General features: G+C 40.7%; 1 protein-coding gene across 1 annotated transcript in view; it reads right to left on the reverse strand.

The window, feature by feature from the left end:
• DIP2B (DIP2 disco-interacting protein 2 homolog B (Drosophila)) overlaps nt 1-20,314 on the reverse strand; it is a 280,283-nt gene that overhangs the window by 36,058 nt on the left and 223,911 nt on the right. Inside the window, exons 13-22 of the mRNA XM_011936123.1 lie at nt 19,856-19,958; nt 17,975-18,039; nt 15,676-15,769; nt 15,060-15,179; nt 13,861-13,975; nt 12,554-12,693; nt 11,819-11,955; nt 7,140-7,220; nt 4,714-4,841; nt 2,827-2,941 (exon numbers count right to left, since the gene is read on the reverse strand). Coding sequence (XP_011791513.1) covers nt 2,827-2,941; nt 4,714-4,841; nt 7,140-7,220; nt 11,819-11,955; nt 12,554-12,693; nt 13,861-13,975; nt 15,060-15,179; nt 15,676-15,769; nt 17,975-18,039; nt 19,856-19,958 — 1,098 coding nt within the window. The remainder of the gene's footprint in view (nt 1-2,826; nt 2,942-4,713; nt 4,842-7,139; nt 7,221-11,818; nt 11,956-12,553; nt 12,694-13,860; nt 13,976-15,059; nt 15,180-15,675; nt 15,770-17,974; nt 18,040-19,855; nt 19,959-20,314) is intronic.

Raw genomic sequence — 20,314 nt, forward strand, 5'->3', positions numbered from 1 at the left:
GCCTCCCAAAGTGCTGGGATTACAGGCTTGAGCCACTGCGCCCGGCACTGCCTTTCCTTAGAAGGTGCTGAGTTAGGTATTTAGTTTATATTATACACAGACCTGGAATTCAACCACCTCTGGCCTTTAATCTATTAGAATACATGGTGTCATTTACTGTTCTACCATGGACTCAAATGCTCCAAGCTAATAAGTTACAAAGACTGCGAAAAGAATGGCCTGTTATCTCATGCCCAAATTGGAACCCAAATGACTTTCACAAGAGTTTGGATTAGTAAGTTGGCACTGTAGTTAATTCCTATAGTTGCTTTCCAGGGAAAAGTAACAAATATCTTGGGAAATGTCAGGTATACTCACTTTTCTATAATAGAAGAAAACGTGTAATTCACCAAAGGTTCTACCATTATATGCCCCAAAGTTCATTCTGAACAAAATAAGGTTTCTGTCTGAAAATACAATTGGTATGAAAAATATTCTCTTTGCACACCTGCCCCTTAGCCATCTTTCAGAGATCTGCCCCATTCTACCTTCTTCATAGTCTTTCCTGACTAGTCTATCTTCAGCATATTTTCTTTTCTGATTTTCTACTACAAATAGCTTACGCCATATCAGCTGATAATTCAGAATTACAGACGCTGAGATAGAAAGAAATATTAAAAGTCATCTAGCAGCCAGGTGAGGTGGCTCATGCCTGTAATCCCAGCCCCTTGGGAGGCTGAGGTGGGTGGATCACCTGAGGTCAGGAGTTCGAGACCAGCCTGGCCAACATGGTGAAAACCCATCTCTACTAAAAATACAAAAAAATTAGCTGGGCATGGTGGTGGGTGCCTGTAATTCCAGCTACTCAGGAAGCTGAGACAGGAGAATCGCTTGAACCCAGGAGGCGGAGGTTGCAGTGAGTCAAGACTGTGCCATTGCACTCTACCCTGGGCAACAAGAGAGAAACTCTGGCTCAAAAAAAAACACAAAAAAAGTAATCTAGCAATACCACCATCTCATGCTTGCATTGTTTCTACAACATTGCTATTAACTAGCAGTTAATAAATTCAAGTTCCCCAAGTAGAGAAGTTACAGACCTCGGGAACACTTCCACTGATACCTAAGTATAGCAAGGACAGGCCACACTTTCTTTGGACCGCCCACTTAGCCAACAAATATTTACTGAGCCTACTACGACGTCTGCTAGCATAGCTATCGGGCTCTGGGGATTGAGCCCTGAACAAGAAAGACAAAAAAGTCTTAACCTTACCTTATATTATACTGGATGTAGAAAACAATACATATAAACATACAAGATGTTAAGTGCTAAATAGAAAAATAAAGAAGAGTGAAGGGACAGAGAATGAAAGGGAATATTAATTGAGAGGAAGTGGCCCTCTCTAATTGGAGACTATTCTTATAATTTTTTATTTTTCGAGAGATGGGTTTTTGCTGTGTTGCACAGGTTGAAGTACAGTAGCTATTCACAGGTGCAACCATAGTGCACTACAGCCTCCATCTCCTGGGTTCAAGCGATCCTCCCACCTCAGCTTTCTGAGTAGCTGGGGCTACTGGTGCCTGTCACAGCACCTGGCTCATTATTACTATCATTATTATTATTATTACTATATTATTTTGAGCCAGGGTCTTCCTCTGTCACCCAGGCTGAACTGTAGTGGCATGATCATAGCTCACTGCAGTGCTGACCTACTGGGCTCAAGTGATCCTCCTACCTCAGCCTTCCAAGTAGCTGGGATCACAGGTGTACACAACTACGCCTGGATAATTTTTCTTTTTCTTTTTTTTTTTTGAGACAGAGTCTCGCTCTGTCGCCCAGGCTGGAGGGCAGTGGTGCGATCTCGGCTCACTGCAAGCTCCGCTTCCCGGGTCCATGCCATTCTCCTGCCTCAGCCTGCCACCATGCCCAGCTATTTTTTTTTTTTTTTTTGTATTTTTAGTAGAGAGGGGGTTTCACTGTGTTAGCCAGGATGGTCTCGATCGCCTGACCTCGTGATCCACCCAACTAGGCCTCCCAAAGTGCTGGGATTACAGGCGTGAGCCGCCACCTGGATAATTTTTTTAAAAATTTTGGTAGAGATGGATAATAACAATCACCATCATTATTTACTGACTGCAGGTACTATATACTTCAATTAATTACCTCATTTAATCCTTCCAAACAGCTCTATAAAACAGATAATTTTATCCCACTTTGCAGGTTAGGAAACAAACTCAGTGAGGTTAAATGACTTGCCCAAGGGCACATACCTGGTAAGAAATGGAGCTGGGATTCCAAGTCTATGATTCTAAGCGAAGACTAGGTTCTTGTCAACACTCTAGCCTGCTCCCCACTACAGACATATTGCTTAGACTGAGCCCAAAGCATTCTCCTTCCCTCATGGTTTATCTCACCTAGCATCTCTAGCCCCACAGGAAAGCTCCTTCAGAGTAAGGCTAATAGCTGTATTTTCTTGGATCCCTTACACCGTCAGCACCACTTATGACAAACAGTAAAACTGTGGCTGACTGTTGACAAGTGGATTGATTACTGCCAGAGATGTGTTCCACATATGACAGTTAAAACTTTCACAAGTAGTAAACACTCAGGCATGAAAGAATTTGCTAAGTCAATTCCACTGTTGTTGGCAACCTGAGCAGAAAAATACTATGTGGTCCACAAGGAGAAATGGTATTAATTATCTGATTTTGCTAATAGTACCCAGAATATGTGAGCAATGATTGGCAAGAAAAAATAAGGTGGCATTACTGGCTGATCGAAGAAAATGAAATGCTTAGGCAGTGGTTGCTGCCACTGCTGACCTGACACAGACCCCAAGCTGTGCTCACCTGCAGCACGCGGCTCATCCACTGGAAACTATCTTCCTCAGAAGCATCAGGTCTTTGTTCCGCAACCACCACAATGCGCTCATCATAAAATACAGACACAGAAAACACAGCAATTCTAAGAGAGACAGATCAAACACATCAGGACTCCCTTCACAACCAGTCCTATTTGCTTTGTTTAACTGGAATTACAGAGAGGAGACAACCCCACCATGCTACCCGAAATGAGTAGCTTAGAAAAGAAAATGTCATAATCATTACTCTGAAAATGAGCATTCATTCATTTAAATAATATGTATTAAGCACAACTGTCATGAATGTTGGGACACAGTGATAAATAAGACAACGTTCTTGTCTTTGTGGCACTTATGTGTTAGCGACAGAACAAACACATAAATACAGAATAATGCCATGTTGCAATATACAAGGGGCGGAGTGGTGTGCAGGGTGGCGTACTACTGAGGGCAGGGTGGCTGGGGGGCGCCTCCCTGAGGAGCGGACATTGGAGCAGAGACCTGAATGAGGTGAGGACGCGAGCCACGCGAAGATCTGGAGGAAGAGGTTTCCGGGCAGAAGGAACGGAAAGCGAAAAGGTTCTGAGGTAGGGACGAGCTTGGCAGGTTTGAGGAACAGCAAGAAGGCCAGTGTGCCTGGAGCAAAGTGGTGAAGCAGAGACCGGGAGGGAGAGAGGTCAGACCCAGGCCAGGGCAGATCACAGTGGACCTGAGAGGCCATGGGAGAGAGGATGAAGTTGGTTCTGAGGGAGGTCTCCGCTCAAATGTCCCCTTACTAGTGAGGCACTCTCAGGCCACCTCATAGAAACTGGCAGGCCACCCCCACCCCCATGTGTTTTTCTCCACAGCACTTGTCACTGTCTCTCACGTTATCTATTGCCCTGTTTATGTGGTTCCTGTCTGTTTCCCACAACAAGCATGTGAGCTTCACAAGGACAGAGACTTGGCCTGTTTTGTTCACTGCCACAGCCAGAGCCTCCAGGACAGCGGCACAGTGTTGGCACCCAGTGAATGTTTGTTGAATGAATGCATGAAAGAATGGGAGGCACCGGAGAGCAGAGTCTGCCGGCATGCCTGCCTGACACCCTCCTTCGTTCCTTCCACACACATTCACCCAACACCTACCAGGTGTCCGGCACTAGCGATTGCTGGGATATGACTGTGACCAAAGGCAGGTATAGCGCCCCATGGACTTTACATCTCATAGGAAGCCACACCACTACAAAAAAACTATACATTTCAGAAACTGTTTCATTAATTTTTCTTCTTAAAGGGACACCAAGTTTGCCTTAAAGAGAGACATCCATGATTGCAAACTGCTGAATAGGACATCAACTACTCAAATATGTAGCAAATATCTTTTCTTACATTAATAAGCAAAGAAAAAAGATATCTAATTGACTTTGTCCATGGAATCTGAAATTATGTACTATCTCAATCCCCACATTAAAATCGTATAATTTAATTAGAAACAAGAGAAACAATTCTTAGACGTAAATGCCTAAAGAGTAGCATCTATCTCAATTAGTCTGAATGGCACTACTTTTGCATTGAAGAAATGTAGGAAGTTAATGTTTTAGAATTCTCCTCAGTCCTCAGGATTCAACAAATGGAATACTTTAAATCTGAAGTAGAGGATACAGTTGCATCTTAATCCTCTTAGTTACAGCTGAAGAACCAGATGTTGTGAAATATATATCAAAAGCCAGGCTAAGAAGAAGAAAAAGAAGAAAAAAAAGCCAGGCTTATGCAATGCTTAACAAAAACAATGTGATCACTTGGAAAGAGAACCGACAAAATACAACTGAAATCACCATGTGAAGATCTACTTAGATTCCATTAAAAGGTGCTAACATCTGAATTTTGTACTACTCACCTTCCTCTATAAACAGTCTTTATTGCCTCTACAGCCAATCCAGTAGCAACAATGTCATCAGCATTATGTCTCCGACCACTAACCATCAGTAAGCCATCCATTTTCCCAACCACGAACACCAAACTACCCTGAAAGGTAATGATGATTTGCCTTGATTTCCATGATTTAAACAGTGAAACAGACATCTTTTAACTTCCCGCCTTTAAATAAATCTCATTTAAAAAGTATTAAAAAGACAACTGCCATATTTTACGGATTCTAGAGAAACCGTTTCACACCCTGAGATCTCTGAAATCAGCTGGGAAAAGAGTGGCATCTTAGAGCCAATGAGTTCTCACAGGATACCTAAGAAGGGAATTTACTCTTATTTATTTTAGAGGGGAACTTTATAAGAAAGCAACTAGGATTTCACCCAAGCATAGTTGATTTTCCCAGCCATGATTTATGTGTTAGTTTGCTTATGTTTCTATTCAGAGGATACAGAGGAAGAAAAATGTATTCATTTACTATTGGAATTTGGAGGAGATTAAAACAGTTTAAATAGGAGAATGACTGCTTCAGGTTGGTAAGGGTAATGCTGTTTCCATCTGGCAAGATTAGAACTAGGCTAATAAAGAAAGGTCTGAGCAACACTGTAGGTGCCTTTCTTTTCCAATAAGAAAACAGAGCAGCAGGGAACTACTATCAAATCCCCAAAAGCATCACTGTATAATCTTCCCAGACTCATTTGCAGCAAATTAACTTTTCTCATTCATTACAGAATTCCTAAATTTCTTAGTCCGTTTACATTATTCACCTACCTAGTAGTTATCTCCATGTGAATGTCACTCACTGATTTACTGAGCACAATGTAGCGCCCTACACAGTGACTGGGCCATGTAAGACATAACCCATATCCTCAACAAGCTATTGGTTCAACCTGTATGTCAGGAAAAAAGCAGCCATTTCCAACAGAGGCTGAAAAGCTACGGTGTTGGTAAGAGAATGAGACAGTTGCTGCCATTCCTTCAATGTCCATTTCTCCATTTTGTTCACAGTAGGATAATTTTCACCTGGGCATGGCTGACCAAAATAAAGACTACATTCCAGTCTCCCTTGCAGCTAGGTGTGGCTGTAGGACTAGTTCAGACCAATAAGTGAAAGTGTTGCACAGCAGCTTCAGGGAATCTTCCTTTAAAGAAGAGGACTGCACCTTTCCCTGTTTCTTGGAATGCAGATGAGAGGCTTGGAGCTCCATCTTGGACCTCAATCATGGAGCTGTAAGCTAAAAAGAGGCGGGTCTCTGAGAATTTCCTGGTGCTAAGTGAAAAAGTCAAGAGTGATTCTCCTAGATCTATGTCCTCACCCACCCTGCCCCTCCATAAATGGCAAGGAAGAAATAAAATAAAATTAGATCTCTTATATGACTGAAGATGTTAAGTGGAAAAGAAGAGAGGGTAGGAGGTAATTAGAGATGAATGGAGGGATATGGGCTTAGTTAGGAATAATAACTACTACTTACAAAATAAAATCCTACTTCCCATGATGTCATGCAAAGCCCCTCCATGACCTAGATCTCTGCCATCCTTGGGCTCATCAAGTTCACTGTAAGCTCTTTGAGAACAGGCTTTTCATGTCCTGATTGTCTCTCATCTTGTACCTATAAATACTGTGTTCTGAATAACAAACTGTTTTTTGTTTTGTTTTGTTTTGTTTTTGTTTTTTGAAATGAAGTCTTGCTCTGTTGCCCAGGTTGGAGCATAGTGGTGTGATCTCCACGTCCCAGGGTTCAAGTGATTTTCTTACCTCAGCCTCCCAAGTAACTGGAATTACAGTCACACGCCACCACACCCAGCTAATTTTTGTATTTTTAGTAGAGACAGGGTTTTGCCATGTTGGCCAGGCTGGTCTCGAACTCCTGACCTCAGGTGATCCACCCACCTCGGCCTCCCAAACTGCTGCGATTTCAGGCATGAGCCACCACGCCCGGCCCAAACTGTTTTCACTCAAAGGATTTACTATTACATATCACATAGTGCCAATCGTTTACATGAAAATGCTCTGTACACTGTATTACAGTTTGTCTTTGCTACTGAAGATAACTTTTTCCAGCACTCTCTAACTTACTGCAACATGTTAATCAAATCAGATAGTGAAAATAAGTGAAAAGAGTTCTGAAAATAAAAAGATGTCTCATCATGTCTTCTGACCTCAGTGGGGAAAAAAAGAAAATAAAAAATGTCTTAGTTTGAAGGAGTCAAATGAATCTGGGTAGTGGAAATGATAAACACTAACTCATTTTATGACATCCTTACAAGAACTGCTCTAAATATAAGTGAAGTGGTTCTGTAACACTCTTGGACTAATCAGAATTTGTTCTGTTCTGTGAATTAAAGTCCAAATATTTGGATCAAATGTAACAAAATCAACATGAGAGCATCACTTACCGGCCCTACAAACCCCAGCAATCCTGACCGGATGAATGGCACATCCCCAACAGGAGAGCCTGCAGAATTCACTGGAATTACCTAACAGACAAAATGAAGTGAAAAACTTTGCTTTTTCTTAGAAAGTATATGTAATTTTTAAAAAGTGTTATTAAAATACATGCTCAGTGAAAAAACAATATAATAGTGAATCCAGTAATTCCATCCCTTTAAAAGAGATAACAAATAATTACAATTTACTGTTTATCTCTCTGGACCTTTAAGAAGATATAAACATGTATACATAAATATATAAATATATGTATATATAAATAAATGTACTGAGTTATTTTTTTTCAAACAGATATTATACTTTTTGCAACTTGTTTTTTCTACAAAGTATATCTCAGATACCCTTCCAAGTTAGTAAGAGTTGACTTAGCCCACTTTGTAAAACAGCTCTGTAATATGCCATTTCATGGGGGACAGGACAGCATAGTCATTGGCGTCAATTCAATTTCTGGCTCTGCCACTTACTAGTAACATAGACTTTGGGCAAGTGCCTGGATTTTTCTGAACCTCTGTTTTGCAGCCATTTAATGGAGTACTCTGTGCCTCTCACAGGCTTGGAGTAAAGATTAAGAAATGCAAACAGATTTGCAGAAACAAGTATGGTATCTGACCCAGAGTCAGTATTCAGGAAATGGTAGCTATTAGACTGTAACCAGTCTTTTATTACAGCTGGGTAGGCCATTCTAATGTTTCACTATTATAAAGGTGCTTTAATGAATAGTGCTGTATTTATTTATGCATCTGTACAAAAGACATGAGTCTTTTCAATTTTAATTTGCTGGCCTCTAAAACGGTTGTATCCATTTACACTCACTAATACCATATTAGAATGTCTGGTTTTTCCCATGTCCTGCCTAATACTGTGTGCGATCCATTTTTCCAAACTTTGCCAATCAAGTACCAAAAAATATATCCCATTGTTAATTCATTTAAAAAAAAATCTTTTTTTTTTTTAATGAGATTAGTCTCACTTTGTTGCCCAGGCTGGAGTGCAATGGTGCAATCATAACTCACCGCAGCCTCAAACTCCTAGGCTCAAACAATCCTCCCACCTCAGCCTCCCAAGTAGCTGGGACTACAGGTGTGCGTTACCATGCCTGGCTAATTTTTAATTTGTTTGTAGAGATGGGTCTCGCTATGTTGTCCAGACTGGTATTGAACTCCTAGTCTCAAGCAATCCTCCTGCCTTGGCTTCCCAAAGGGTTGGGATTATAGGAGTGAGCCACCATACTCAGACTTAAAAAAAAGTCTTTAAATTCAAGACAGTAGACATTAATCTCATTATTGCTTTAATTGCATTTTATAAGTAATATGTCTGAATTTCTTCTCCTTTGTTTTCTGGGCATTTGTATTTCTTTTGTGAGTAGCCTATTTATGTCTCTTACCTATTTTTTCTACCTGATGGCTGCCCCCTACCCCTTCTTTCTTTTTTTTTTTTCTTTCTTTTTTTTTTTTTTTAAGAGATGAGGTCTCACTATGTTGTCCAGGCTGGAATGCAGTGGCTAGTCACAGGTGCGATAATGGTGCAGTACAGCCTTAACCTCCTGGGCCCATGTGATCCCATCTCACACTCTGGAATAGCTGGGACTACAGGTGTGAACCACAGCACCCAGATAATTTTTTTTTTAAGACAGAGTTTTTTGCTCTGTTATCCAGGCTGTAGTGCAGAGGCACAGTCTCGACTCACTGCAAACTCTGCCTCCTGGGTTCCAGCGATTCTCCTGCCTCAGCCTCCTGAGTAGCTGGGATTACAGGTGTCCACCACCAACACCCAGCTAAGTTTTGTATTTTTAGTAGATGAGGTTTCACCATTTTGGCCAGGCTGATCTTGAACTCTTTTTTTTTTTTTTTTGAGACGGAGTCTTGCTCTGTCGCCCAGACTGGAGTGCGGTGGCACAGTCTTGGCTCACTGCAAGTTCCGCCTCCTGGGTTCAAGCCATTCTCCTGCCTCAGCTTCCCGCGTAGCCGGGACTACAGGCACCCGCCACCACACCCGGCTAATTTTTTGAATTTTTAGTAGAGATGGGGTTTCACCACGTTAGCCAGGATGGTCTCGATCTCCTGACCTCGTGACCCGCCCGCCCCAGCCTCCAAAAGTGCTGGGATTACAGGCATGAGCCACCACACCCGGCCGGTCTTGAACTCTTCACCTCAGGTGATCCACCCACCTCAGACTCTCAAAGTGCTAGGATCACAGGTATGAGCAACTGCTCCCAGCCTCATCCAGATAATTTTTAAGATTTATTTTTTATAGAAAATAATAATTATAACAACACGAAATGCTTATCAGTACCAGGCACGGTTTACTTGCTTTACAGTTAATCCTCAAATTAATCCTATAGAAACAGCATTAGTATTTCCATTTTACAGATGAAGAAGTGAGTTTCACTTGCCTCAAATAGCTAGCACATGGGAGTGATGGAAAATCAACTCTCTGTTATCATACACGTCACAAAAGTTTTTCTCCCTGGTAGCATTATGTATAAAATATTTTTATTTTCTGACTAGTCGATACTAGATCTTGGCCCGATGTGGTGGCTCATGTCTGTAACCCCAGCACTTTGGGAGGCCGAGGAGGGTGGAATACCTGAGGTCAGGAGTTCAAGACCAGCCTGGCCAAGACGGTGAAACCCCATCTCTACTTAAGATCCAAAAAAACTAGCCAGGGGTGGCGGCAGGCACCTGTAATCCCAGCTACTTGGGAGGCTGAGGCAGAAGAATTGCTTGAACCCAGGAGGCTGTATCTCGGCAGTGAGCCGAGATCACGCCGCTGCACTCCACCTGGGTGACAGAGTGAGACTCCACCTAAAAAAAACCCCCCAAAACCACAAAACAAATTCAAAATCAAGATTTTTTTCTCCAGTGAAATGTTAACTACATTGGTAAACTCTCTCAGGATTTAAATGTAAGAAACCAGGAAGAAAAATACTGGGAACTTTAATTTGGAAAACCCAGATACTAGCTTTGTCCTTTTCTGGTAGGATTTTTATTCTACTTCACTATCACTAAATTTACACTGCAGATTTCAAATTTTCTTCATCACTATAGGCCTAGCAGTTTGGTATTAAGTCTGAGAATTCTGGCTAGGGAACTGCCTCATAGGAAAGGTAATGAAATAAAATATTCTCAGTATCTTCAAACACTGCTTGAGGCTCTTGTTTATAGTAAGGAAAAGTCCATGAAGAAAAATTACAGACACAATGGCTCATGCCTATAATTCTTGCACTTTGGGAGGTCAAGATGAGAGGATCATCTGAGGCCAGGAGTTGAAGGCTGCAGTGAGCTATGATTGAGTCACTGTATTCCAGCCTGGGTGACAGAGATAAATAGGGTGAGATTTAAATTGGTTAAATGTATATATATGTTCAAGGGAGGTAAATCAATCACCTAGGAAAGTAAAGCAAGAGACCGGCAGTAAACACATGCTTGAAGAGCTTATGAATGCCCACGCCTGGCATGGTGAATTTCTCTGGTCCCTAAAGTGTATCCTGAGACAGGTTAATTCCAATTATTAAATGTAGACAATTAACCGCCCCTGTTCTGACTTCCAGGTTCACTAGGCAAAGTTTCCATTACAACCTGGCTTCGCATGCAGAAGTGCCTGCAGGAAAACCATGTGCTAGTTTAGCTAGAATGTGCTGGCCTCACAAGAACATGAGCTCCACAAGGAGCTTTGTTTTGTTTTCTGATGAACCCCAAGCATCTGGAACATTACCAGACACACAAAAGGTGCTCAAAAAATATTTGTCTGACTGAAAGACTGAATAATATGAGCAACCTGACTCCTGTGAAAGGACAGTCTTCATTTTTAATTAGTAACTGAGCATAATTGGAGTTTACTCTTGAAATTAAATTTGAATTTATGAAGCTCAAACCATGGTAAATTCACCAGAGTGAATTTTTGTGAGGCCTCTTACCGTTTTTGTTGTTGTTGTTGTTGTTGTTGTTGTTTTTCTTTGTGTGCGTGTGTGTGCATGCGCGTGTTTTTGAGACAGGGTCTTGCTCTGTCCCCTAAGCTGGAATGCAGTGGCATGATCATAGCTCACTGCAGCCTTGAATTCCTAGGCTCAAGGGATCCTCCTGCATCAGCCTTTTGAGTAGCTGGGACCACAGCCACGCACCACCATGCCTGGCTAATTTTTAAAATTTTTTGGTAGAGATGGGATCTTGCTACATTGCCTAGGCTGGTCTCAAACTCCTGGCCTCAGCAATCCTTCTGCTTCAACCTCCAAAGGTGTTGGGATTACAGGCATGAGCTACCATGCCCAGCTCATCTTACCTTTTTAAAAAAATCTAACAGATACACAACAGCACTTCCTATATGCCAGATGCTCTTTCTAAGCACTTTATAAAACATTAACTCAACTAGTGCTCACAACAATCCTATGACATAGATACAATTATTACTCATATTTTAAAGATAAGGAAGTTGGGGCACGAGAGGTTAACCAACTCACCCAAAGTCACCTAGTGACTGGCAGAGTCAGAATTTGAACTTAGGCAAGTCTAACTCTAGAGTACACACTCTCAACCACATGTTATGCTATGTCCCATCAACCAGGGGATCTGCCCTCACAACATTCTGACCTCACCAAACATTTTCCCTGTGAAATGTTAATATCATGTACCTCAAATGTATTTTTTGTCACACCGGCAAGCCCAAAGTACATCATGCCTCCAGTTCTGGAGCTAACACAGATTTCTCCAATTTCATCTGTTTTGCAGAGCTGGGGAGGTCCATCTGGTTTCACAATGCACATCATCCCTAACGTACAGAAAATACAGGTTAAGGGACAAAGATTCTAGAAAACCTTTGTAAAATAACAACTCCATCCTGTGAACCCAAGAAAGTCTTGCCTTTACTGAGTGGCATTAAGTAAAAATACCAAACAGGAATGCTAAACATAAACCTGAAACTACATAAGTATATTTGAAATGTAAAGCTTGTATAGACAGTGACATATTAAAGATAAATGCAAAGCCCAAATAAACAGGTTAGATGAATGAGGTGTTACCCTTAGGCAGGTCAAACTCAAAACACTCATGGAAGCAGTATGCTCTTATTTTCTGTCAGTCCCAATGGCTTGGCAATCACAGTGAAAACCAGATAACTTTACCATCTCTAGCATTTGGCCTTCCAGGTAAAGAAGTGGACCTGAAGCATTCACAATTGGTAAGTCATACAATACTGCAGGAAGGTCAGCATAATTATGATGACTTAACTATTAGAGAGGCTCTGAGAAATTAAATGAGTTAAGTACTGAATTAAGGAATCCTGGTTTGAGATTCTGTATTTTATCAGGCTCTATTATCTCTGATGACAAATCTTTATGAAAAACCAAATGGTGCTCCTCACAACTCACCACCAGGCATTACATGCCCCACATCCTGGACTGTCAGTGCTGAATTTTTATCTTCAGTATTGACCCGTATTACCCCATAGCTCAATCCATTCATTGAGAGAATGGCTCTTCCTGGCAAAGGGGCTCCTGGAACTCCAGGCCTGAAAAGAAAAACCCATCAAGTTTGGTGAATGAAATAACATCAAGAGAAAAATACAAATACGTAGGAAGACAAATTTCCTCTGGCTGCAATACCAAAAAAATTCTCCATTTTCTCCCCCAAAAATATGCCAAATTAGAGCTGGGTGTGGTGTCTCACACCTATGATCCCAGCAACCACTGAGGCAGGAAGATTGCTTGAGGCCAGGAGTTCAAGACCAGCTTGGGCAACATAGTGGGACCCCATTTCTACAAAAAATACAAAACTTAGCTGGGTATGATGGCACATGCCTGTAGTCCCAGCTACTTGGGAGGCTAAGGTGGGAGAACCATCTGAGTCTGGGAGGTTGAGGCTACAATGAACTATAATCATGTCACTGTGCTCCAGCCTGGATAACAGAGGAAGATCCCATCTCTAAAAAAATAAATTTAAAAAAAGTGCAGTGTAGTAAACACATAAACCAGCAACACGGTCATTTATTATCATCATCATCAAGTATTGCGTACTGGGCCAGGCTCGGTGGCTCATGCTTGCAACCCCAGCACTTTGGAAGGCCAAGGAAGGAGGACTGCTCAAAGCCAGTAATTTGAGACCAGCCTGGGCAACATAACAAGAACCTATCTCTATAAAAAAATTTAAAAATTAGCCAGGCTTGGTGGTACACGCCTGTAGTCCTAGCTACTCAGGAAGTTGAGGCAGGAGGACTGTTTGAGCCCAGGAGGTCGAGGCTGCAGTGAGCCATCATTATGCCACTGCACTCCAGCCTGGGTGACAAAGAGAGACCCTATCTAAAAAAAAAAAAAAAAAAAAAGTATATCTATATATATACACACACACACACACATTCACTGATACTTACATACATAATGGTCTTGAGTATATATAGATACACTACCCATACTTGAGCTACAAACAAGAACAGTCTATTTCTAATCTAAGGTGCTATGGATTCCGAAGAGCAAGATGGCACAGAAAAAGAGCTAATTCACAAATACAAAATTATATTAAATTTTTCAGTTTACTACATACACTTTGAAAATGAGATGCTTGAAACTACTCAAACTACTCAGAAAATTAGTTAACACCCCTTCGTCATCTCCTGGTAAATACTGTACATTTCATCCAAGTTGTAACATACATCAAGAGCATCTGACATCCTGAACAGTACCTGCGGATTGCTATAGTCATGGCTTCAGCAGACGTGGCGCACGGACAGATGGCCTCAGGCTTCAGTCCATGGCTTTGGAACAGACTCAGGAAGGCATCACAGGATGACACGGACCCTAAGGAGTTGGAACAGATCAACCTGAAGCTGAAATTGTGACTTTCATTACTGCAGGAAAATAGTAAAGAATAGAAAGCTGACATACTTATTTCTCATGAGAACCCATATTATATATTATTAATTCCACACAAATATTTTACTGTCCCTGTGAGATGGTTTGATATATGTCAAGGACAAATTAATGCTCATCCAGTCCATAAAAGGTTACTGACACTATTTAAAGTTACACCTTGGAATAAGGGTGCTCCTATGAAACTGACAAATCAGTATCAGAGATAACACTGCAGGCAATATGCAGCCAGTTTATAATTTAGCAACTCTTCCTGAGGAACTGTCATAGGCAGTGCAATTTAATATTGGCTTAGCTCCACCTTCTATATGATATTAAGGTCAAGCCTATGTCTGTGTTTTAGACTATGAGGATCAATGTGACTACGGACAAAAGTCCATTATGACAAACAGCGTAGTGCTCTACCTGATTCTACTGTGTGAAGGATCAGGATTTGCGGGCTTGTAGAGGAAAGCAGGTAACACAGGAATACCCAGTTACATGACAGAAAGAGGTTATACGTGAATGAGCCCAAAAAAAGTTGTTTAAAAGCTTATAGATCCATCAAAAGATGAATGAGTAAATACAATGTGGTATAACTATACAATGGACGATTTCTTGGTAGGAACAAGGAATGCAGAAGTACTGACAGATACTACAACATGGATGAACGCTGAAAAACATGCTAAAAGAAGCCCATCACATACTGTATGACTGCATTTATAAGAAATGTTCAGAAGAGGCAAATCCAGGGAGACAGGCAATCGATTAGCAGTCATCTAGGGCTGGGGGCAGGGGGAAAAATGGGGAGTGACTGATAATGGGTATGTGGTTTCTTTTTGGGTGATGAAAATGTTCTAAACTTAGACTGTAATGATGGTTACACAACTCGTGAATATACCAAAACCACTGAATTACACACCTTAAATGAGTTGAGTTTTTCAGTATGTGAATTACATCTTAGAACAGGGCAAAAAACCCTAATCTATCAAAACACAGAATATTCCCAGACCCACAATGCAGAAATACTCACAGGGGTTAGCTCCATCAGTCACAATTAACATTCGGAGGGAACTCAAGCTCACATCTCTTTGGTCCCGATGTGCCATCATAGCCCAGTGCAAGTCCCGACATTTTACTAAAGCTACCTTGGCTATAAATTCAAAAGGGATAAAGTTAACATACAAAATAAATTTGGTACATATGTAATATATCATAATAAAGACATTTTTACTTATTTGGGGAATCACGATATTTGCTTGGAGAAAATAAAAAAGGTTTCAAAGAGATTGTGCCAATAGCTCAGAGGCAGAAATTATCACATTTAGACAATTGACTGGACCTACAATTGTTTGTTCACTGAGACCCTCTAGGCAGGTCACAGTATTCCAGCCAAGGAAATTGTGAATACCAAGACACTCAAATCTAATTCAAAGCTCGCATTTGGAAAAAATTCATCTCAATGCTTAAGACAGGACAACAGTGAGATGAACAGGCAAGGTACCTAATTCTGTAGTAACTGAGCTCTACAGTTAAGGGACAGGGGCATAGAAATGTTTCTAACAAGGGCAATCTGAAATTCTCTGAAATCCCTGAAATCTTAATTCAAACAGTCACATAATTAAAGCTCAGATGCTGGGGGTGACTACCTTTGTGAGCATGTACTCTTTGGACCCAAGAGAGAGGACAGGTTTTCATAACAGAGTAGGGTACGCTAATTGTGTGCATCTTATTCATTACATTCTGAAAATCAAAGAAAGAAGAAAAGTAATCAATACAAAATACATACTTAATATTTTAAAATTGAGCTGATATTTTGTTAGCAATTTTAATTATACAAGTAATACTCAAATACATGCTCTTTGAAAACAATCTTGAATATTAAATATAAGATTGAAGTTCCTTTAACACCTACCCTCCAACCTGGTTCCCTCCTCTCCTCGTCAGATAATCAGTTACAAATTTGACAGATACCCTTCCAATCTTTTTTCAATGCATTTTCATAGACATTTGTTCCCATAGAAACATATAAGTATTTTTAAACATAAAAGGCATCATATTATATATACATCTATAACTTGCTTTTTTCATTTAAATTGTTTTAGAGCTAAATCTATGCATATCAGTACAAGAGATCTACATAATTCTTTCTGAACTGCAGCACAGTATTCCATTGTTTGGCTACATCACAATTATTTAGGCATTTCCCTATTAATGACAATTTTTTGCTACTACAAAAAATGTTTCAAGGAGCACATTCCTACTCCCTTCCCTGGGCTTATGCAAGTATTTCCCTATACGGATATGTAGCACTGCTGTCACATGGGATATAAGAGAGAGAGAGAGAGAGACAGGGCTTTCACTATGTTGCCCAGGTTGGCCTCCAATTCCTGAACTCAAGTGATTCTCTTGCCTCAGCCTCCAGGGTAGCTGGGACTGGTGTGTGTATGTATATATGTATGTATGTATTTAATTATTTATCTGAGACAGAGTCTTGCTCTGTTGCCCAGGCTGGAGTATAGTGGTACGATCTCGGCTCACTGTAACCTCCACCTCCTGGGTTCAAACAATTCTCCTGCACAGCCTCCCGAGTAGCAGGGATTACAGTCGTGCACCACCACATCCAGTTACTTTTTGTATTGTTAGTATAGTCGGGATTTCACCATGTTGGCCAGGCTGGTCTTGAACTGCTGACCTCAGGTAATTCGCCTGCCTAAGACTCCCAAAGTGCTGGGATTACAGGCCTGAGTCACAGTGCCCAGCTGTAGTATATGCTTTTAAAATGTTAACAGACTCTGCCAAACTGCCCTCCAACCCACTTAATGCTTTTATCATGTTCGTACTTGCCACATGCCACAAAGGGGTAGGTGGGCATCACAAAGCAAGAAATCAAAATGTCCCTGTTTCTTACGGGACGCCCTGCCGACATCTGTTAATTTTTTTTGCTAGCTAAAGCTGAAGGTGTTGAGGGGTCATGCCATTTAGGGTCTCTCCTGCCACTCCAATCAAGCATACCTGACAGCCTGTCTCCAAAGAGACCCAGCCTGGTAGAATAACCAAGCCTTCGTATTTAGATTAGCCATTTTGTTCACTCTCTAATTTGCCCAAAGAAACCAAGATACCACTGCAAGACACTATATTCTCTCTCCAAGTTTCTAGCTCTGGTGAGAAACTTTTGGTTTCAGGAAAAGACTGGTGTTTATAACTAATTCTTCACACATGTCCCTATCTTGCACTTGGTATCACAGAGAAGAGATTCTTCTTAACTCCTCAAAAGGATTTTTAACTTCTGATAAAGAAGAAAATGGGAAAGCTTTCAGAAAACAGCTAGAAAGATTCCGAGGGTTCTGGGTGAAAAGGGATCCACCTCCTCTTCCCTCACGATTCATTTCCCATGCTTTTCCAGCTCCTGCAGTATCAAGTAAGTGGGACTAGATGCTCTCTGAGGTCCTTTACAATTCAGGTAACCCTGTATTTTTTTTCTCTCTCCACCTATATGGCATGTTACATACGGTAGTTTTGCCACTTGAATTGTCCCCTCTCTTTACCTCTATATCCCTTTACAAAAATTTCTGTATGTCCAAAGCTTACCTATTTTTCAAAGTCCAACTCAGCTGTCACTTCTTCCATAAAAACTGCCTTGAAGCCCAGACCTGGAAGGAAGTCACCTTTTTTGTCTAACACCCATAGTATGCTACCTATTCCTCTCTGATGGGAAGAATCCCCATCTACCTTGTTACTCTTCTTCAGTTAAAGCATGCAGCTTATGCATGGCAGTCATTCAAAACATTCTGTCCAATGGAAAGGTTATATAGCCTCTGGAAAATATTATTGACCTTTAGGGGACTTAAATTTCAAACAAGCACTGAGAGATACTCCAGTTACACAGCATGCTGGCCTTATCTCAAGCACAATTTATACTAAGGGCCTTAAATCTGAGTAGCTTACCGCAAACATGCCGTGCCACAGCCCAGCATCCTTCTTAAAGTCTAAGACATTTACTATTGTTTCCCCTAAAATAGAAAAAACAGGAAGACAAAGAAATCATGTTTAGTGTTAAGTAGCAAAATCATGTCATTTGCCTCTCATAAACTGACTTGATGTTTGTCTGTTTGTTTTTTCTTTTAGATGGAGTCTTGCCTCTGTCACCCAGGCTGGAGTGCAGTGACGCGATCTCAGCTCACTGCAACCTCTGTCTCCCAGGTTCGAGCAATTCTCCTGCCTTAGCCTCCTAAATAGCTGGGATTACAGGCATACACCAGCATGCATGGCTAATTTTGTATTTTTAGTAGAGAGGGAGTTTCACCATGTTGGTCAGGCTGGTCTTGAACTCCTGACCTCAAGTGATCCTCCTGCTTCGGCCTCCCAATGTGCTGGGATTACAGGCGTGAGCCACAGCACCCAGCCTGATTTCATGTTTTTAGAGAAATGACTAAGTTCTCAGGGGCTTTTGAGGGTCTCCTGAAAACGGGTAGAGGACTGCTCATAGGGTAATGTGGTTACAACAGAGACAAGGAGTTAGAAACGTCTTGTGACTTAGGCATTTCTTCCAAGAGGTATTTTTTTCCTAATTATGTAGAGAATACATGCTTATTTTAGAAACTTTGGAAGTTTGACAAATATAATTTAAATTTCCTAAAAGATACTTCCTAAAAAAAAAAGTTGGTGTATATACATATATATCTCTAAACATTCTATCTATATACACACATATACTTCTAGGCATATTTACATATAGATAGATATGTTAGATATCTATCGATATGTAATCTGTATGTATGCAAAACTTGGTATCTAACTTCTTCCTACTTAATGATACATTGAAACAATTTCTCCATATCTTTAATATTCAAAAATAAAAATTTTAATGCCCCAGCCATTATATGAATGTATTACTACCTTTTTCTTTTTCTTTTTTTTTTTGAGACAGAGTCTTGCTCTGTCACCGAGGCTAGAGTACAGAGGCATGATTTCGGCACACTGCAACCTCTGCCTCCAGGGTGCAAGTGACTCTCCTACCTCAGCCTCCCAAGTAGCTGGGACTACAGGCACAAGCCACCACACCTGGCTCATTTTTGTTATTTTTAGTAGAGATGGAGTTTCACCATGTTGGCCAGGCTGGTCTTGAACTCTTGACCTCAGGTGATCCATCTGCCTCGGCCTCCTGAAGTGTTGGGATTACAGGCGTGAGCCACGATGCCTGGCCTGGATGTATTATAACCTAATCAATCCTTATTTAAGGGCTTTTTGATTGCTTCCATTATATATATACATATATAATTTCATGATAGAACAACATTGTTGTCTGGTTAAAAAATACATCATGACCATTTACTGTTTCATTTTACAAAGGGAAAACACTAAAAAATTTAATACTGCAAAGAACATTCTGAGGCAAATAGTGGTTTTTGCAATATATATTAACCTATCTAAAGTTCAAAAATATCGAATACATTTTTGTGTTTTAATTTATGCTTTTTGGTAGCTGAATTTCTTTGACTCCAAATATATAGCTGGTAGCCCACTACACAGGCAGGGGAAGATGGAAATACCTGACATTCCATAGCTACTAAAAACATGATTTTAATTAGGGTTTTCTATTGCTGTACTCTAGAAATTATGCTTTACATTTTGGTTTGCCAGAATTTTGGTTCCTTTAAACTATAGCATATTTTTGAGAAAGAAGAAAACAAAAGCAAGCCAAGACTGTGTCTTGGGACACTTCACTCTGAATTTGGTCATTAAATGAGGTCCAGTCACTGAGCATTGTGCTCACAGTCACACATCTCTGAAGGTAACAATGAAGGCAGTCATGGGATGAGGTCTGACCTTCAGAATAATTGCAGGCCTGCGACAGAGCTTGGCAGTGAGACAACATTGCAAGCCGGGACACTGTAACTCCCATTACACTCCCTTCTTTGCTTGTTTTATACTAGAAAACAAAAACAGAAACATAAGAAACACAATAAAATCGGTTATTTCAAATGACAAAACTAGAATCCAAAAACGAAAGCCAGAAAAACCATCATAATGGGCTGAATTTAACACGTTTAATATGAATATTTAAGGCAATGTACTTGGGTCTCAAACTCAAATCACACAAAGATAGGATTGGAGGATGACAAAGCTCAATAAAAGTACGTGTGTAAAAGACTTCAAAGTTTAATAGTCATCAGTGTGAAGTGGTTGCTCAAAAGCTAAAACAAACAAGTGATTGGAGCTAAATTAATAGAAACACAGTATCAAATAAATACAAGTCAAGCACAGCACTGAAGAGTGAAAGGTATG

This window comes from Colobus angolensis, unplaced genomic scaffold (assembly GCF_000951035.1).
Source record: "Colobus angolensis palliatus isolate OR3802 unplaced genomic scaffold, Cang.pa_1.0 Scaffold151, whole genome shotgun sequence".
In the NCBI taxonomy this organism is placed as follows: domain Eukaryota; kingdom Metazoa; phylum Chordata; class Mammalia; order Primates; family Cercopithecidae; genus Colobus; species Colobus angolensis.